The 20,501-nt window shown below is 33.7% G+C and overlaps 1 protein-coding gene across 1 annotated transcript in view; it reads right to left on the minus strand.

The window, feature by feature from the left end:
* Positions 1 to 5,248: 5,248 nt before the first annotated feature.
* The window catches only part of LOC139889628 (uncharacterized), a 51,809-nt gene continuing 36,556 nt past the window's right edge, over positions 5,249 to 20,501 (minus strand). Inside the window, exons 2-3 of the mRNA XM_071872569.1 lie at positions 5,618 to 5,901; positions 5,249 to 5,512 (exon numbers count right to left, since the gene is read on the minus strand). Of these exons, the coding sequence (XP_071728670.1) occupies positions 5,249 to 5,512; positions 5,618 to 5,901 (548 nt within the window). The remainder of the gene's footprint in view (positions 5,513 to 5,617; positions 5,902 to 20,501) is intronic.

The raw sequence follows: 20,501 nt of genomic DNA on the forward strand, positions 1-20,501 counted from the left end.
AAAGGATCCTTGGATGGCTTGAAAGTTCTTGAAGCAGAATCATGACAAGAAAACAAGTTCAAGTAAGATTTCCACTCGAAATAAGATTGTTATAGTTATAGAAATTGAATCAAAGTTTGAATATGAATATTATCTTGTATTAGAAAGATATCTTAATGTAAATAATAAAGATTTCTTGAGGTTGGATGATCACTCTACAAGATTGGAAGTAAGCTAGCAAACTTGGAAGTATTCTTGATTTTATGAAACTAGAACTTGTAGAATTTATGAAGAACACTTAGAACTTGAAGATAGAACTTGAGAGAGATTAATTAGATGAAGAAAATTGAAGAATGAAAGTATTTGTAGGTGTTTTTGGTCGTTGGTATATGGATTAGATATAAAGGATGTGTAATTTTGTTTACATGTAAATAAGTCATGAATGATTACTCATATTTTTGTAATTTTATGAGATATTTCATGCTAGTTGCCAAATGATGGTTCCCACATGTGTTAGGTGACTCACATGGGCTGCTAAGAGCTGATCATTGGAGTGTATATACCAATAGTACATACATCTAAAAGCTGTGTATTGTACGAGTACGAATACGGGTGCATACGAGTAGAATTGTTGATGAAACTGAACGAGGATGTAATTGTAAGCATTTTTGTTAAGTAGAAGTATTTTGATAAGTGTCTTGAAGTCTTTAAAAAGTGTATGAATACATATTAAAACACTACATGTATATACATTTTAACTGAGTCGTTAAGTCATCGTTAGTCGTTACATGTAAGTGTTGTTTTGAAACCTTTAGGATAACGATCTTGTTAAATATTGTTAACCCATTGTTTATTAAATCAAATGAGATGTTAAATTATTACATCATCATGATATCATGATGTATTAATATATCTTAATATGATATATATATATATATATATATATATATATATATATATATATATATATATATATATATATATATATATATATATATTAAATGTCGTTATAACGATAATCGTTACATATATGTCTCGTTTCAAAATCATTAAGTTAGTAGTCTTGTTTTTACATATGTAGTTCATTGTTAATATACTTAATGATATGTTTACTTATCATAATATCATGTTAACTATATATATATATATATATATATATATATATATATATATATATATATATATATATATATATATATATATATATATATATATATATATCCATATATATGTCATCATATAGTTTTTACAAGTTTTAACGTTCGTGAATCGCCGGTCAACTTGGGTGGTCAGTTGTCTATATGAAACCTATTTCAATTAATCAAGTCTTAACAAGTTTGATTGCTTAACATGTTGAAAACATTTAATCATGTAAATATCAATTTCATTTAATATATAAAAACATGGAAAAGTTCGGGTCACTACATCGGTACGAGCAGTGGCAAGCCGAGAATGTTTACGAGCATTCTAGGCAACGACAGCATGATAGATGGCACTATCATTAGCATCAGATCATGAGCCAGCTATCACCTCAGGTACCAAATAACTATGTACCGACCCGACCTGCTTACTATCCTCCATACCAACCCGATATACGACCACTATTTACTCTCTACGACCTTAACTAGGCCTATCAGTACACCTATAACCAACCATGGAACCCGCCCGACGACATGAACTGGAACCCTTATCCAGATTGATATAGTTCTCGTTGGTGATTTTTATCTTTTTATTATCTTTATTTATTTTTATGTTTAAACATATAATATTGTGATACTTTTAATGTAATGTTTAATATTTTTATTATTTTGTACTAATATTTCATGTTTGATTTGAAGGTGGGATGTTAAGTCCCATTTCAAATTATCATGCATGTTATTATTTGTATTGTATGTATTTTATTTTATGTACAAAATAGGGTAAAACAGCACATTTTCAAAGACTGGCATTAAGTTCAGCAAAAGCTACTAATCTTGATGACAAAACAAAAAAACAAATGTGATGTAACAACAAGACGGAATGAACAAATGATGTGCACCATTTATCATTCAGCAAACAAATGCCAATATGTTTGGAAACTTTGGTAAAATTTAATCATTTTTCTACGCTAATCACCCTCAATAATTTAAATTGTTACTGATTTCTTGCAAATGAGGGCATTGCAAGATCTTAAGTGTGGGAAGGGGTTAAATTCTTTCGGATTTTAAAAAAATTTTAACTTAAGCACTTGGTTACCATTAAAAATACTAGTAACGTAGTAGTTGTATTAGAATCTAGTGCTCTCTGATAATAAAGAACTGCCCTAGTCTCATATACTGACTACTCAATTCTAGTAAAAATTTTCAAAATTTTCAATTAAATGAACTCAAAATCATGTTTATACAAATTTATGAACGATAAAACTAGGTGTTAACACCGAAATTATTATTACCTCGAAAAGGACATAAATTGAGAAACAACCCAAAAATGTTAGAATTCATTTAAAATGGAATAGAGGACAATAAAAAGGCAAAGAAAGGAAAATAAAAGCCAAGTGTAGGAAAAATTTACCAAGTTATTTAGAACATATGTCACATATTTTTGTACAAATAATTGAAAATACTTTTATTTTGGACGATATTAATCAGTTTTACCCAGTTTATTGTAATATAAATGGAATCTAAAAGGAAGTAAAGTCTTCCGATAAAAAGACACGCGCTTTTTGATTTAGGTCAGAAAATTGTCGTCCAGACCAGTTGTAGAGTCTACGAAAAACCTTGAAAATTTTTCTCAAAAATCAGCTGGAAATCCATGAACCTCAGCATCAAACAGGGTCGCCAAGTGGTCAGACTTATCCTAACCATAAGAGGATCTGTCTCGTACAATGGGGGGTACCGTGCAAATTAGCTTATAAGACTAATGAATCAGATCCCCAGAAAGGATAATCTCCTTAAAGATCAAAAATCAGCTTTTAAGACTGATATTACTCAATCCTTGAGATTGACCTTAAAGATTGAGAATTACAAACTCATAGAATTCGATGATATCTAAACTCGAGCTTGAACGAGAAAATATTTTGATCAAATTACAAACCGATTTGTTTTCTGAAAACCCTATTTTTAATGCGTTCATTACCATTGAACGTAAAATCCTAGGAATTCACCTGAAATTCATTAGGTCACCTGAACCAAATCGGGTGTCAACCGTAAGAACGGTGGTTGCATAGCATGGTCGAAGACAGGACCTTGTGCCAGACCGAAAAACTATAGGGTGATCTTTACTATTGCTCCTATAAAGGATAGTAAATGCATCCGACACGTTATAGACCATAATTAAAAGCATGTCACGGGACATTGCCTTAACAGTTGCTTGTTCAACGCTTTCCTTTACAACCGGACGGTAGTTTACCGAAAGGTAATATACGGAGCAAGTATACTGGACGTGTTGCTTTCCCAATACAAGGTTAGCAAGTAGGTGACACAAAACCGCAAGTTTTGAGCTAAAATTTTCAAATCTGAAACCCACAAAACCCACAAAAAGATTTTGCAAACACCGGTGAAGGGTTATTCCGGAAAACTTATCTAGGGTAAAAGCTAGATTTTATTTTTGAAAGATCAAATGTTTTCATAAAGATCCAATTTCCTTAAAGGATCTAAATTTTCATAGTCATGTGGGACTGTAAACCACATCGTTACTACCATTGTTCATGCCGCCGTATAGAAATCACTGATGTACAAAGTGTGAAGAATAAAGAAGTGATTCTAGTATTTTTATTTCAAGACTATATTGCTTGAGGACAAGCAACGCTCAAGTGTGGGAATATTTGATAATGCTAAAAATGAACATATATTTCATAGCATTATCTCGCAAGAAAGACAAGCTTTTAGTTGCAATTGTTCTATTTACAAGTGATATTCGTTTAAATAATAAAAGGTGAAGATAAAAGACAGATTCAACGATTTGAAGACACAAACGACCAAAAAGCCAAAAAATACAAAGTCCAATCAAAGTGGTTCAAATTATTGATGAGAAACATCTCAAAATTACAAGAGTACGAGCCGCAAAACGCAAAGTACAAGATATTAAATAGTACGAAAGGACGTTCGAAAATCCGGAACCGGGACCAGAGTCAACTCTCAACGCTCAACGTAACGGACTAAAAATTACAAGTCAACAACAACAACAACACTCCCAATCCCATTTTGTGGGGTATGGGGGAGGTGGAACGTAGACAATCCTTCCTCTACCCTAGAATAAAGAGAAGTCATTTCTTCACCCCGAGTGAAACACTCCAAGAGTAGAGAAAGTCATCCCTCTCAATGTTCGACGAATAGAGAGATTGCTTTGAAGAGGACCTCCGGCCAATAGATAAAAAAAAAAAAAAAGACGCCCTGAAAATGGTAGGATCAAATTTTCATGGGTTTTAAATAATGCCTGGTATTCAATCTAGGCTCTAGAGAGAAGTCAAGTCGCCAATATATTGGCGCTTGCTGATAACTCACTTAATAGAGCCGGATGCGTAAAAAAAATGATAAAAATAATAAATAAAAAGATAAATAAAATGAAAATAAAAACGTACCTTAGAGTGTAGTGCGGAGCGCAAGGCAAAGGATAGCTAAAAAGTCAAAGAACATGAAAAACCCACAAACAAACAAGCAACCAAACAAACATGATATACAAACATGATATACATACATGACAAACATACAAAAAGCATACATACATAAAAACAAACCAACCAGGGACATACCGACGAATAAACATACATACAAAAATACATACATAAAATCGTACCTAAACATACAAAACAAACCAACAAGGGACATACTTACGAACATACATACATACAAACTAACAAACCAACACACACATACATACATAAAAACAAAACATACCTAAACAAACATGCATACATACAAACAAAACACAGATACCTAAATCCAAAACAAACATACCAACGGAACAAAGCAAGTCATAGAAAGAACAAACAACATACACATACAACATTAAAAAAAAAAAAAAAACTCATTGACAAACCAATGAAAAACAACTCAAGTCAAACACAAACCTAAAAACCTACACAAACTTACCAAACCAAAAAAAAAAAAAAAAAAAAAAAGCACCCATGCCAACAGCCGAACCAACGCAAGCAAAAAAAAAAAAACAAACATAACCAAAAACAAACACAAACACCAAAAACCTACTCGTCTATTCTAATTCTAGTCCTCCACGTAATCCTATCAGAAGTCATGTCCTCGGACAATAAAAGCTCCTTCAAGTCCATCTTTATTCAATCCTCCCACCTACGAGTGGGTCTACCCCTTCTCCTTACACCGTCAACCGTAAGTGCCTCGACTTTCCTAACAGGGGCAGTAAGAGGTCGCCTCCTCACATGCCCAAACCAGCGAAGCCGTCCTTCTCTTAGCTTATCAGAGATGCTTCTAACTTCTAGGTTCTCCTTGAAAACACTATTTGGAATCATATCCAACATGGTTTTACCGCAAGTCCACCTAAGCATTCTCATCTCTGCGACCTCCATCCTTCTCTCTTGCGCCTTCGTCATAGGCCAACACTCTGAACCATATAACATGGCCGGTCTAATTGCCACCTTGAAGAATTTCCCTTTCAGCTTAAGGGGGATCTTCTTGTCGCATAAGACCCCAGTCGCTGACCTCCACTTCAGCCACCCTACCTTAATACGGTGCGAAACATCTTCGTCAATCCTCCCCGATTTGTGGAGCACCGAGCCTAGGTATCTGAACGAGGTTTGTTGATGCAAGATCTGGTCTCCAATGCAGATGTTCACTCCATCCTCTTGAGCATCGTCGTTCCTATCGAAATCACATCTAAGATATTTCGTCTTTTGTCTACTAATTTGTAGGCCATTACTTTCTAAGGCCACCCTCCATTGCTCTAATCTTCTATTAAGCTCCTCCTTGGATTCTGAAACAAGCACGATATCATCGGCAAAAATCAAGCACCAAGGGATGCACTCTTGTATCCCTCAAGAAAGCTCGTCAAGGATCAAAGCGAAAAGAAAAGGGCTAAGGGCCGACCCCTGATGCAGGCCCACTTTTATTGGGAAAACTTCAGTATTTCCCACAGGCGTTCGAACACAGGATTTAGCCCCTTCATACATGTCCCTAATAACATAGATATATCTACTCGGGATACTTCATACATGTCCCTTCATACAAGTCAACTATGCACATAAATATAATATAATATATAAATAATTCTTAAAATTATATATATATTATATTATAAATTAAAAACCGTCGGCAAACTAGGTGACAAACGTATGTGAGCTGGATTCCTGCTCCATGCGATCGCATGGCCTGGAGGCCTAATTCCCATGCGATCGCATGGCCTACTTTTTCTGGCCACATTCCTATAAAAGGCAGTCTTTTTGCTCGAGCTCAATACATCTTTCTCTACTCTCTATCTCAAGTAATATATATATATATATATATATATATATATATATATATATATATATATATATATATATATATATATATATATATATATATATATATATATATATATATATATATATATATATATATATATATTATAATTTTAATTTTAATTTTAATTTAATAATAATAAGGGTATGTTAGCGAATGTTGTAAGCGTGTAAGTCGAAATTCTGTCCGTGTAACGCTACGCTATTATTAATCATTGTAAGTTATGTTCAACCTTTTTAAATTAATCTCGTAGCTAAGTTATTATTATGCTTATTTAATTTGAAGTAATCATGATGTTGGGCTAAATATTAAAGACGGGGTTATTGGGCTTTGTACCATAATTGGGGTTTGGACAAAAGAATGACACTTGTGGAAATTAGACTATGGGCTATTAATGGGCTTTATATTTGTTTAATTGAATGATAGTTCGTTAATTTAATATAAATATTTACAATTGGACATACCTATAAATAACCATATACACTCGATCGGACACGATGGGCGGGATATTTATAAGTACTAATAATCGTTCATTTAACCAGATACGGGAATGGATTAATAGTCAATGGAATTATTAAAATAGGGGTGAATTACATACAAGGAAAATTGGTGTAATTATAGTTTAAGTCCCCAATTAGTTGGAATATTTGACTTCGGATATAAGAATAATTTGACGAGGATACTCGCACTTTATATTTATGACTGATGGATTGTTATGGACAAAAACCAGATGGACATATTGAATAATCCAGGACAAAGGACAATTAACCCATGGTAATAAACTAAAATCAACACGTCAAACATCATGATTACGGAAGTTTAAATAAGCATAATTCCTTTATTTCATATTTTATCGCATTTTTATTTACTGTCTTTTTATTTAATTGCACTTTTAATTATCGTACTTTTTAATTATTGCAATTTTATTTATTGTTATTTACTTATCGCATTTTAATTTATCGCACTTTAATTATTGTCATTTACTTTACGCTTTAAATTAAGTTATATTTATTTTTAATATTTTACATTGGGTTTTAACAGCGACTAAATTTTTAAAATCGACAAACCGGTCATTAAACGGTAAAAACCCCCTTTTATAATAATAGTAGTACTTATATATATATTTATATATTTACAAATTTAGTTTTAAAAATATAGCGTTAAACTTGGCTAGATCCCTGTGGAACGAACCGGACTTACTAAAAACTACACTACTGTACGATTAGGTACACTGCCTATAAGTGTTGTAGCAAGGTTTAGGTATATCCACTCTATAAATAAATAAATAACTTGTGTAAAATTGTATCGTATTTAATAGTATTTCGTAGTAAAATATAAGCTATTTCGTATACACCTCTACGCACATCAATAGTTTTTAATTATCTAACCCAAAACAGCCCTCGGTTTTACTACGACGGCGTATGTCCAGTTTTACGGTGTTCTTCGTGTTTCCTGGTTTTAAATCATTAAGTTAGTATATCATATAGATATAGAACATGTGGTTAGTTGATTTTAAAAGTTAAGTTAGAAGGATTAACTTTGTTTGCGAACAAGTTTAGAATTAACTAAACTATGTTCTAGTGATTACAAGTTTAAATCTTCGAATAAGATAGTTATATATATATATATATATATATATATATATATATATATATATATATATATATATATATATATATATATATATATATTAGTTATATATATATATATATATATATATATATATATATATATATATATATATATATATATATATATATATATATATGAATCGAATGATGTTATGAACATCATTACTACCTCAATTATAGTAGGTAAACCTACTGGAAGTGACAAGAAATGATCTAGCTTCAAAGGATCTTGGATGGCTTGAAAGTTCTTGAAATAGAATCATGACACGAAAACAAGTTCAAGTAAGATTTCTTCTCGAATTAAGATAGTTATGTATATAAATTTTAATCAAAGCTTATATATAGTTATTACCTTGATTTAGAAAGAACACCTACTGAGAAAAATGAAGGTTTCTTGATCTTGGAAGCGTTCTTGGAATTGGTTAAAAATTAGAAAGAAATATTCTTGAAATCGAATGACTAATTTGATGTGTTCTTGAGTGATTCTTTCTATGGTGTTCAAATCTTGTTTCTTGGTGTAGTTTATGATTACTATGAAGGTTGTTTTGCTGGAAGTTTGAATGCCCTTGAGTAGGTGATTATAGAGTGGAATTAGAGAGTAAATGAAATTGAAAATGGATTGATGTATGTGTGTGTGAAAATCACGACTTGCATGCATGATTATATGCAAGTTGTGATTTGTTACTTAGTGTAATAATTACCACTAATGGCCAACAAGATCAATCATCCTTGCTAGAGAACAAAAGTAGCTGATTAGGAGTCTGATTTAGATGTTTTTCTATTGGTATATACGAATAGTAAATGCATCTAGAAGCTGGGTATTGTACGAGTACAAATACGAATGAATAAGAGTAGAATTGTTGATGAAAACGAATGAGAATGCAATTTTAAGCATTTTTGTTATGTAGAAGTACTTTGATATGTGTTCTTAAGGCTTTCAAAAGTGTACCAATACATATTAATACAATACATATATATACATTTTAACTGAGTCGTTAAGTCATCGTTAGTCGTTACATGTAAGTGTTGTTTTGAAACCTTTAAGTTAACGATCTCATTTAATGTTGTTAACCCATTGTTTATTATATCTAATGAGATGTTAAATTATTACATTATCATGATATTATGATGTATGAATATATCTTAATATGATATATATACATTAAAATGTTGTTACAACGATAATCGTTACATATATGTCTCGTTTCGAAATTCTTAAGTTAGTAGTCTTGTTTTACATATGTAGTTCATTGTTAACATACTTGATAATATATTTAATTATCATTTTATCATGCTATACATGATGTATCAATATCTTAAATGATTCATATGTATTTAGTAACACGTTGTTATAACGATAATCGTTATATATATCGTTTCGAGTTTCTTAACTTAGTAGTCTCATTTTTATGTATATAACTCATTGTTAATATACCTAGTGAGATACTTACTTATCATAATATCATGTTAACTATATATATATATATATATATATATATATATATATATATATATATATATATATATATATATATATATATATATATATATATATATATCATATAGTTTTTACAAGTTTTAACGTTCGTGAATCGCCGGTCAACTTGGGTGGTCAATTGTTTACATGAAACCTATTTCAATTAATCAAGTCTTAACAAGTTTGATTACTTAACATGTTGGAAACATTTAATCATGTAAATATCAATTTCATTTAATATATAATCATGAAAAAGCTCGGGTCACTACACAAGCTATCTTTTCGACGCAAGTGGCAAGAAGTCGGAATTCCCAAGTGTTGTTGGTCATTACGAGACTCGAATCGCGAAATTTTTAAAAGTCAATTTCAATGAGTCGGAGGAGATGCCCATGGAGCGTTTGGGGTATCATGAGTGAATTTGGAGGCGCGTCTAGATGTCAAGCTAACACTCTATGGTTATTTGGTAATAAATCTTCGTCATGGTTTGTGAACAATTTATCTTATGATTTGGCATGTAAGTTAACTTAACTTGGTACTTATGTGTGTGAAACGTGAAATTATCGATCCGGTGTGAGGTAGTATAACTATATTGCTACTCTCACACCATGGTTGTAGATCTCGGATCTCGGGGAGATCTCGTTTGGAATTTTTTGGGAGATCTCGGCATCTCAGAAAAATATCGGGGAGATCTCGGATGTTGACTTACGTTGACTTTTTTGTTTTTATAATATAAATATATATAAATTAATCAATATTTGTATATTTATATACATTTTTATATGATTTTACAAAAAAAATCCAAGAAATTAGCGAGAAAATCCGAAAAATTACGAGATTTTATGAGAAATCTCGAAAATTGAGCGAGAAATTTCGAGAAATTGTGGTTTTGACCAAGGTTGACCCCGTTGACGGAGAAATCTGGGGAGATGGACATCTCGTCTTGGCGACCTTCCAAAAATGAGATCTGGGGGAGATTTCAGGGAGAAATAAGGAGATTTACAACACTGTCTCACACATGAACATCTCTATGTTTGTAATAATTTAACAATGGGCGTGCGTGGATATTCTTATGGTTGTTTGTATTTCTCTTGCTTGTTGTGGTTCTTAGTGGCAGGATATACTTATTGATGATTGATCCAAGCCTGGCATTAAGTTCAGGCGTCAAGCTCATCGACTTGCATTCCTTGGTGATTAAGTTTCTCGAATGGTAACAACAAAGATCGTTTGATCTTAGCCGGTTTTTACTTTCTTTTCTCTCATCTTTTCTATTTCAAAATGTCCCTCATTTTCACGTATTCTATCTTTTTAATGCAATGAGGGCATTGCATACACTAAATGTAGGGGGAGAGTTAAAATATCGGGCCATTTTGAACTTTTCCGGGTAAACGCATCACATACAATATAAAGTTTGAAGCTTGCATTGTCGAACAATTTTTGGAACAAGTTTTTAACCATTACACTAATTCATATCATAAACATTAAAATGGTTAAAACTTGTACAATTTTCAAAGTTTTTGAGAAAAGTAAAGTCTTTTCTTTGTTTTTCAAAACTTAAGGAAGTAAAGTCTTCCCTTTGTTTCATACTTGCAATTCACAAAGTGAAAGTAAAGTCTTTCACTTTTCATATGATTTTGTGCGAAAATGATAAAATCATGAGAAACAAAACTCAAACTTGTGCTTGAAAGTTAAAGTCTTTCATGCATGTGCAACAAAACCAAGTGTTTAGAGCTTTGTGCTTTAACACTTCCGGATGAATTGAGTCCATCCATTGTAGGGAGTCAATTCTCCCGAATTTCGTTTTACTTGGTGTAGGAGACTTCCTAATCTACACCATTTCATATTGACATTGGTTGTCTCATCATTTCACGATGTTTCAACCGATGTATCATACCGTGGGAAGAGGAGACACCGAGCTTCACAAAGTGCTATTGATGTCGTAGGGGGTGTATACGAAATAGTATTATTTTTGTTTACGAAATACTATTAAATATGCTACAATTTTACACAAGTTATTTATTTATTTATCGAGTGGATATACTTAAACCTTGCTACAACACTTATAGGCAGTGTACCTAATCGTAGAGTAGTGTAGTTTTTAGTAAGTCCGGTTCGTTCCACAGGGAGCTAGTGAAGTTTAACGCTATATTTTTACACACAATATTTGTAAAAAATACAAAAAAATATATATGTACTAGTAGTATTATTATTATAAAAGGGGGGGGGGGGGGTTTACCGTTTAATGACCGGTTTGTCGATTCTATATTTTAAGCGTAAAGATAAATGACGATAATTAAAGTGCATAAAATAATGACAATAAATAAAATGACAGTAAATAAAATTGCGAGTAATAAAATGACAGTAAATAAAGATACGATGAGAAATATAATAAAAGAATTATGCTTATTTAAACTTCCGTAATCATGATGTTTGACGTGTTGATTTTAATTTATTACTGTAACGACCCGCACTTTTTCGATCATACTATACTTATAAGATTAATATTTACATAAATTAAACCTTGCCAACATGATAAGCAATCCAAATTGTCGAGATTTATATTTCCGAAAAGAGTTTTACATAACGTTTGACCATCTAGTTTGACCGATGATATCACGAACTATACAATATATGATAATTATACGTTTGTGTATATATATGTATATATACATATTTAACATGATTAAAGAATGTTTTAATACCTCATTTTATATTAATAACAACAAGTTATATGTGTATTTTGAAACTACTAACTTAAGTTTTCAAAACGATAACAATACGTAACGTTATTTGACATATATACTTAAGACTTATAATGTTATACATATATTGTATAAGTAATGTATTTAATTACTTTTAAAGAACTTAAATACATAAAACCATATAAGTGTATTCACAAAAGATAGCTATATTTGAATCCTCATTTCATTTTTCACAAAATTTCTATACGTATACCTAGAGTATTTGTACTCGTATCATACCTAGCTCCTATACGTATTTACTAATAGTAAATACACATCAAAATCACCACCTAACCAGCCATTATTCATGCCCTTAGAGCTAGGTAATTACTTTTGGATGATTACTTGACTAATTAGCAAGATTACAAACTAGAATTTTGTCCATGAACACCTAATGCCACGTTTTTTTAAGGCCTTTATATGTATCATCATCTTCATTCATTTTACTTCAACTTTCTAGCCAAAACACACACATACTTTGAAGCCTTAAAACCCTTAATCAATTCAGCAAAGTTTCCAAGAAGATCTAGCTTCAAAAACCATACTAAAACACCATAAGAAAACCATACAAAAACACTTCAAGAAAACCTTCCAAGAACACCAACTTACTTCCAATCTTTCATCCACTTCTATCACCCTTTTGATTCTAGCTTCTTACTTCTCTTTTACAGCAACTTCATCCAAGGAACTTGAGGTAGAATCTATGTTCATAACCTTATTCGATTCATATATATATAGCTATCTTATTTTGTGGTACAAAAGTTTAACAACAAGAACATAGTTTGAATGTTTTCAAACTTGTTTGCAAACTAAATAGATCCTTCTAACTTAACTTTTAAAATACTTCAAGACATGTAACATGACTTATTTATATGTTAATTTAACAAGGTAAAACTTGGTTTTTCAAAGTATAAGTATTTTTGGAAAAATGGTCATTAAATGATTTTGTTGTAACAAAAATGTTTAACTTCATATGTTTCACTAAACTTTCACTTATGCCGTATGATTTTGAATACTAACCAAGGTATTTACAGTTCATAGTCTTAAAGAAGAACTCGATCCAAGAAGATGGCAATTTGAATCAACGAAAACGGACTTGTAACGAAGAAACTATGACCGAAACAAAATTGGCTATCCTAGACATTTTCAACTTCGGGATTCATTGGAAAAATTTACATAAAATCACATACTTCTAAGATAACATGATATTTTATATATATGTACTCATAATTCAATTTCATATGGTTCAGGATCACCCGTAAGCAACACGAGAAGATTAATCATAAGATCCCATGATTGTACGCAACACGTCATTTGACAACACCGGTACTTTATGTACGCAACACGTCATTTGACAACACCGGTACCATGGGTCAAGATTAATCTCGACCAATACATATACGATGGGGTTTTATTTATTTCGTTGGGGGTTTTGTTTATTGCGGGTATATTAAACATCTAAAAATGAACCATTAAAATTGAATTACTAACATCGGAATGCTAACTACGGACTAAGGAAATATTCAAAATATTAAAAGTATAACAAGTATATATATATATAACGTTTGTTTTAAAATGAAAACATATTGATATATTATATATGGATAGGTTCGTGATATCAACCGGAAGACCGAGTCAAATTATTTATATCATCAAGACAAGAGTGAGTATATAGTCCCACTTTTAAACTCTAAATATTTCGGGATGAGAATACATGTATTTTATGTTTTACGATATGGACACAAGTAACTGAAAAATATGTTCTACGTTGAGTTGTACCACTGGCATACTTCCCTGTAGCTTGGTAACTAATATTTACAGCGGTATTGTAAACGCGAATCCTGTTGATAGATCTATCGGGCCTGACAACCCCAACCGGACTGGACGACCAGTATTCAACGGTTGCACAGTACTTCGTTTTGTGACTACACTTGGTACGGTGTAGTAAGATTTCATATTAAAGGGAATATGCGACGTGAAAATGTTAAGTATGGTTACCAAGTGCTCAACCACTTAGAATACTTTTATTAAACTGTTTATATACGAAATCTTGTGGTCTATATATATATTGCTGCCGGCATTAAACCTATATCTCACCAACTTTATGTTGACCTTTTAAAACATGTCTATTCTCAGGTGATTTCTAAAGCTTCCGCTGCATCATGTTGGATCTAACCAGGATCTTGCGTACGCATGTTTGTGTCAAAAATAAAACTGCATATCCGAGATGTTGTATTGTAAAATATGCTAGAAACCGTGTTGTTGTCATCATTTGTAAAGTTTGTAAGTCGAAGATTATCGCTAAACGTTAATCTTCTTTTTATTGTCTTAAGCTTGTAACAAAAATAATGGTTATGGTTTGTAATGTATAATATATGCAGTTTTCTTTCAAAAATGTCTCATATAGAGGTCAATACCTCGCAATGAAATCATACGTTATCTAACGCGTTCTTATGGTTAAGGACGGGTTATGACATGTGGTATCAGAGCGTTGGTCTTAGCGAACCAGGTTTGCATTAGTGTGTCTAACCGAGAAGTCGTTAGGATACATTAGTAAAGTCTGGACTTTGACCGGGTCTGATTTTAAAAAAAAAAACCATTGCTTATCACTGTTGGTTAAAATTTATGTGTAAATATTATGTAAGTACTAATGGGTTAGTTGTTGTGTGATAGATGTCGGGCTCGAAACTTATTATCACATTCAGCGACTCCGAATCAGAACCTTCAGATTGTGTTTCAGTCATTAACATATCCGATGACGAAAGTGGTATTTTTGGGGAAGACTCACAATTTCCGGATGAACCAACTATAGAAATATCGGAAAGTGAACCCGAGGAGGAAAGTGAACCCGAAGAGGAAAGTGAACCCGAAGAAGAAAGTGAACCCGAGGAAGAAATACTAGAAATTACAAAAGAAAAATTCGATCAAGGAAAGAAACGAAAAGCGAATGAATTAGAAAATTCAAATCCCGAACTTAGTGAGAATGACGTAGCACCAATTCCACTCAACACTACCACCCCTATTCCCGCTATTCCTATTAGTGCTATCCCCGCATCTAGTTCTTCGGCTCCTCAGCCAAAACGTAGGCAGACAGCTAGGATAAGCGTTAGGCCATTCATTGGAACTAAACGCCCTAGAAAATAGACCGAACGATGCACTGCCGTATTAAGCCATGGAATCATATAATGTTTTGTATAATATTATTAGTGTGGTTTGCTTAAAGTTTGATGTAAGATAAGCATATGTAAAATAGCGAAGTATGAAATGCAATAATTTTCCATGGTTAAGTATTATTTAGATTGTAGTAATTGGTTCTGTACTAAGCCATTAAGTATGAACATTAACGGGTAAGTACTACCCAAGATATAATTATAAAACGCTAATAAGAAGAAAAGGCTTTTATAATAATACCTGGTTCATATTATTAACAAGCTATAATGTACTATAAATACACACTACATCTATAATAATCCATGTGAATAATTATTTTTTTTCATTAGGAAATGGCGCGATTGAATCGAATGACGGAACAAGAACTCGAGGAACTCATCAATCAACGAGTGAACGATAGAATGTTATGGGTCGAAGCTGCAAGAGCTGCTGCAGTTAATCCAAATCCTCGTGTAGGATGCTCCTACAAGACGTTTCAAGCTTGCAAGCCATCATCATTCAGTGGAACGGAAGGACCGATCGGTTTAACCCGATGGATAGAAAAGATGGAGACGGTGTTTAAAATCAGTGGTTGTGATGAAAAAGACATGACCAAGTTTGCATCGTGCACTTTACAAGATAGTGCACTCACATGGTGGAAGAATTATGTGAAGGCGGTAGGAGGAGATGTAGCTTATGATACTCCATGGGAAGAATTCAAAACAATGATAATCACCGAGTATTGTCCAAGGAATGAGGTTATTAAGTTAGAAGATGAGTTACGAAGTTTGAAGGTGGTTGGTACTGAAATCACCAACTACAATCAGCGATTCATGGAATTGGTTTTACTATGTCCTGAATTGGTTCCAACCGAAGCACGGAAGATTGAAATGTACAAAGGTGGTTTGCCCAAAAAGGTCAAGGCAAACGTTACAGCATCGAAACCTAAGACAATTCATGAAGCTATAACCATGGCAAACGAGCTAATGGATCAGGTCATTTTGGACAAGAAAGCATTCAATACTGAGGTGAAGGTATTGGGGAACAAGAAAAAGTGGAATGGAGGTTATGATCGAGGTAACCAACAACAACCTTATAAGAAACAAGAAACCACGAAAGGTGCGGGTAGCGGTTCAGGCTTTGGTTACAAAGGACAAAGTCCTTTATGCAACCGTTGTCACAAACATCATTTTGGTTACTGTAGTGTGTTGTGCACTAAATGCAATAGACAGGGACATCTTGCTGAAGATTGTAAGGCTCTCGTTACAAATGCAAATGGTAACAAGACTCCTGCCACCAACGCAAATAGAACTGCTTTGGCTAACATTACTTGTTTTGGGTGTGGAAAACAATGTCATTATAAGAGCCAGTGCCCGAATCAGAATGGCGGACCTGCACGTGGAAGAGCGTTTGTTATTAATGCTAGAGAGGCACGAGAAGACCCGGAACTTGTTACGGGTACGTTTACCATTAATAACTTATCAGCATCTATTTTATTTGATACTGGCGCCGATAGAAGTTACGTGTGTATAAATTTTTACACTAAATTGAATTGTTCATCATTACCTCTAGATGCTAAGTACTTGATTGAGTTAGCTAATGGTAAGCTAATTAAAGCCGATAAAATTTGTCGTGATTGTGAAATAAATCTAGCCGGAGAAACGTTTAAAATCGACTTAATACCCGTAGAATTAGGAGGTTTTGATGTAATAGTCGGCATGGACTGGATGTCCAAAATAGGAGCGGAAGTTGTTTGTGCCAAGAAGGCAATTCGTATTCCTGGTAAGGATAAAATACCGGTGATGATTTATGGAGAGAAGGGTAATTCAAAGCTAAAACTCATTAGCTGTTTGAAAGCCAAGAAGTGTTTAGAAAAGGGATGTTACGCTATTTTAGCACATGTTAATAAAGTCGAAAAGAAAGAAAAGTGCATCAACGACGTGCCTGTGGCAAGAGATTTTCCTGAAGTTTTTCCGGAAGAATTGCCGGGATTACCTCCATTTAGATCGGTAGAATTTCAAATAGATTTAGTACCAGGAGCTGCACCAGTGGCTCGTGCTCCATATAGACTTGCACCGTCCGAATTAAAAGAACTTCAAAGTCAGTTAAAAGAATTATTGGACCGTGGATTCATACGACCAAGTACATCACCGTGGGGAGCTCCAATTTTGTTTGTCAAGAAGAAAGACGGATCTTTCCGAATGTGTATAGATTATCGTGAATTAAATAAGTTAACTATCAAGAATCGGTATCCACTACCGAGAATTGATGACTTATTTGATCAATTGCAAGGATCATGTGTTTATTCGAAAATCGACTTAAGATCGGGCTATCATCAACTACGCGTCAAAGAAGAGGATATTCCGAAAACTGCTTTTCGGACACGTTATGGTCATTACGAATTTTTGGTTATGCCGTTTGGATTGACGAATGCGCCAGCTGTATTCATGGACCTCATGAATCGAGTTTGTAGTCCGTATTTAGATAAGTTTGTTATCGTTTTCATTGATGATATTCTTATCTATTCCAAGAGTGAGCAAGAGCATGAAGAGCATTTAAGGTTGATACTGGAGTTGTTGAGAAAAGAACAACTTTATGCTAAATTTTCTAAGTGTGCTTTCTGGTTGAAAGAAGTGCAATTTCTTGGTCACGTTGTTAATAGCGAAGGAATTCAGGTTGATCCAGCAAAAACTGAAGCTATTGAAAAATGGGAGACTCCTAAGACACCAACACAGATACGCCAATTTTTGGGTTTAGCCGGTTATTATAGAAGGTTTATTCAAGATTTTTCCCGAATAGCTAAACCGTTGACAGCGTTAACGCAAAAAGGGAAGAAATATGAATGGACCTCGGAGCAGGAGAACGCATTTCAAATACTGAAGAAGAAGTTAACTACGGCGCCTATTTTATCGTTACCAGAAGGGAACGATGATTTTGAAATATATTGTGACGCTTCGCGACAAGGTTTTGGTTGTGTTCTTATGCAACGAAAGAAAGTAATTGCATTTGCATCCCGACAATTGAAGATTCACGAGCGGAATTATACGACGCATGATCTAGAATTGGGAGCAGTCGTGTTTGCATTGAAGATGTGGAGACACTACTTGTATGGGGTTAAATTCACTGTGTTTACTGATCATAAAAGCCTTCAACATATTTTTGATCAGAAACAATTGAACATGAGGCAACGTAGGTGGGTCGAGTTAATAAACGACTATGATTGTGAAATTCGTTATCATCCCGGGAAAGCGAATGTGGTGGCTGACGCACTAAGCAGAAAGGAACGAGAACCAATTCGAGTACGAGCGATGAACATAAAAATTCGCATGAATCTCAACTCACAAATCAAAGAAGTTCAACGAGAAGCACTTACTAAAGAAAATATAGGAAATGAAATAATGAAGAAGTATGCGAAGCAACTCGTTATGCGGGAAGATGGAATTCGATATTTTGCAAATCGTATTTGGGTACCGAAGTTGGGTGGATTAAGGAAGTTGATATTGAACGAGGCACATAAGACAAGATATTCGATACATCCTGGAGTTGGAAAGATGTACCAAGATCTTAAGACGCATTATTGGTGGCCTAATTTGAAGACAGACGTTGCAACATATGTTGGGGAATGTTTAACTTGTTCCAAAGTCAAAGCAGAACACCAGAAGCCGTCAGGGTTACTTCAACAACCAGAAATTCCAGAATGGAAATGGGACGGTATTACCATGGATTTCATCACGAAGTTACCAAAGACTGCCTGGGGATACGACACCATTTGGGTAATTGTTGATCGTCTTACCAAGTCTGCACATTTCTTGCCTATAAAGGAAACAGATAGAATGGAGAAACTATTACGATTGTATATAAAGGAAGTTGTTTCAAGGCATGGAATACCTATTTCCATTATATCCGATCGTGATAGTAGATTTACCTCAAAGTTTTGGCAATCACTACAGGAGGCACTAGGAACTCGTTTGGATATGAGTACCGCATATCATCCGCAGACCGACGGGCAGAGTGAAAGAACAATTCAGACTCTTGAAGACATGCTCAGGGCATGTGTGATCGATTTTGGAAACGGATGGGATAAATATCTACCGTTAGCAGAATTCTCGTATAATAATAGTTATCATGCGAGCATTGGAGCTGCGCCATTCGAAGCATTGTATGGAAGGAAGTGTAGATCTCCTATCTGTTGGAATGAAGTAGGAGATCGACAATTAACTGGTCCCGAGATCATACATGAAACGACTGAGAAGATAGTGCAAATCAAGGAGAGATTAAAAACAGCTCGTAGTCGCCAAAAGAGCTACGCCAATGTTCGAAGGAAACCATTAGAGTTTCAGGTCGGGGACATGGTTATGCTAAAGGTGTCACCTTGGAAAGGTGTAATACGATTCGGCAAAAGGGGTAAACTGAACCCAAGGTACGTAGGCCCGTTCAAGATCATCGAACGCATTGGACCGGTAGCTTATCGACTCGAGTTACCGCAACAACTCGCCGGAGTACATAATACCTTTCACATCTCAAACCTTAAGAAGTGTCTTGCAAAGGAAGACCTCACCATTCCTCTTGAAGAAATTCATGTCGACGAGAAACTACAATTCGTCGAAGAACCAATCGAAATCATGGACCGTGAAGTTAAACAGCTCAAACAGAGTAATATACCGATTGTTAAGGTTCGTTGGAATGCTAGAAGAGGTCCCGAGTTTACTTGGGAACGAGAGGATCAGATGAAGCAAAAGTATCCACACTTGTTTCTCGATGACGCAAAATAGGTACAATTTTAAAATTTCGGGACGAAATTTATTTAACGGGGAGGTAATGTAACGACCCGCACTTTTTCGATCATACTATACTTATAAGATTAATATTTACATAAATTAAACCTTGCCAACATGATAAGCAATCCAAATTGTCGAGATTTATATTTCCGAAAAGAGTTTTACATAACGTTTGACCATCTAGTTTGACCGATGATATCACGAACTATACAATATATGATAATTATACGTTTGTGTATATATATGTATATATACATATTTAACATGATTAAAGAATGTTTTAATACCTCATTTTATAT

This window comes from Rutidosis leptorrhynchoides, chromosome 2 (genome assembly GCF_046630445.1).
Source record: "Rutidosis leptorrhynchoides isolate AG116_Rl617_1_P2 chromosome 2, CSIRO_AGI_Rlap_v1, whole genome shotgun sequence".
In the NCBI taxonomy this organism is placed as follows: Eukaryota; Viridiplantae; Streptophyta; class Magnoliopsida; order Asterales; family Asteraceae; genus Rutidosis; species Rutidosis leptorrhynchoides.